General features: G+C 43.5%; 1 protein-coding gene across 2 annotated transcripts in view; it reads right to left on the reverse strand.

Annotated features, from left to right (window-relative positions):
- The window catches only part of Cdkl3 (cyclin dependent kinase like 3), a 76,073-nt gene that overhangs the window by 32,120 nt on the left and 42,804 nt on the right, over positions 1-1,149 (reverse strand). For both annotated transcript variants that reach the window (XM_023713081.1, XM_023713082.1), the window contains exon 4: positions 465-643. In XM_023713081.1, coding sequence (XP_023568849.1) covers positions 465-643 — 179 coding nt within the window. The remainder of the gene's footprint in view (positions 1-464; positions 644-1,149) is intronic.

Raw genomic sequence — 1,149 nt, forward strand, 5'->3', positions numbered from 1 at the left:
TGATTTGCCTGTTTACAGCCTCCCAAGAGCTGAGATCACAGGCGTGCACCACCATACCCAGTCTCAACTGCATCTTGGCACGCCCCAGGGGCGGGGTAGGCACGGCAGGGTTTGGGATTGAATCCCCAGCCCCTGTGTCTGCTTGCTGGCACTTTAATATCTGTTGAGCTATTTGGCCGGCCCTGATTTTAAAATCTTTGCAAAAGGTAGAGGCTAGACAGAGGAGGCAGCTCTGCTAAAGGCATGAGCGAGCAAGCAGGGACACAGGCTGAGGGACACTGCCAAGGTCTCATGCTTCCCTGAGGGGAAGTCCACCAGCTGCAGCCATTACAGGTGTAAGATCTTTCTGTTCCTTTAGAGGCACTGCTCGTTCTAGCCCAATCCTGACACAGGGCAGAGCATGTCAACAGTAAGGAAAAAGAGATGCTTGGGAAAGGCCGGGCAGGTTCCACCAATATACGTACTTTCCATAAGAAGTATCTTTTAATACTAGTTCTGGAGCTCTATACCAGCGTGTGGCCACATAATCTGTATAAATGTCACCAGGAGCTGCTAGTGTTCGTGCAAAACCAAAATCACAGACCTTCGCAATTCCTGACTGGGACACTAAAATATTCTCAGGTTTTATATCTCGATGAATAATCTAAAAAAAAAACAGAAAATGAAATATATTAAAATGTGGTTCCTTTATCGGGGAATCTCTCCAAAATTACCAAGAAAAACTAGCTCATTTAAACAGTGATACTATGTAAAAAGTTGTTTTTAATTAATGAAATGAAGCAAAGATAAACAATATTAAAAAGGTAAATCACATTCAAAAGATCGAAAGGAGCTGGGCGGGGCAGGGCACACCTATAATCCCTGCACTCAGGAGGCTGAGGCAGGGGGATCACCATGAGTTTGGGGCCAACCTGGGCTACATAGTGAGCTCAAGGCCAGACTGAACTACATAGCGAGATCCTGCTTCAAAAATAATTGAATGTTCATCAAATGGTATATGATAAAGTGTACTATTATCCATACAGAAGAATATTACTCAAATAAACAATACATGCTACCCAAAAATGAACTTCAAAAAACATTATGTTAAGTAAAAGGAACCATGTGTGAAAGGCCACATGTGCGACTGCATTTATAAGCAGGTTCAGA

This window comes from Octodon degus, unplaced genomic scaffold (assembly GCF_000260255.1).
Source record: "Octodon degus isolate 3935 unplaced genomic scaffold, OctDeg1.0 scaffold00029, whole genome shotgun sequence".
In the NCBI taxonomy this organism is placed as follows: domain Eukaryota; kingdom Metazoa; phylum Chordata; class Mammalia; order Rodentia; family Octodontidae; genus Octodon; species Octodon degus.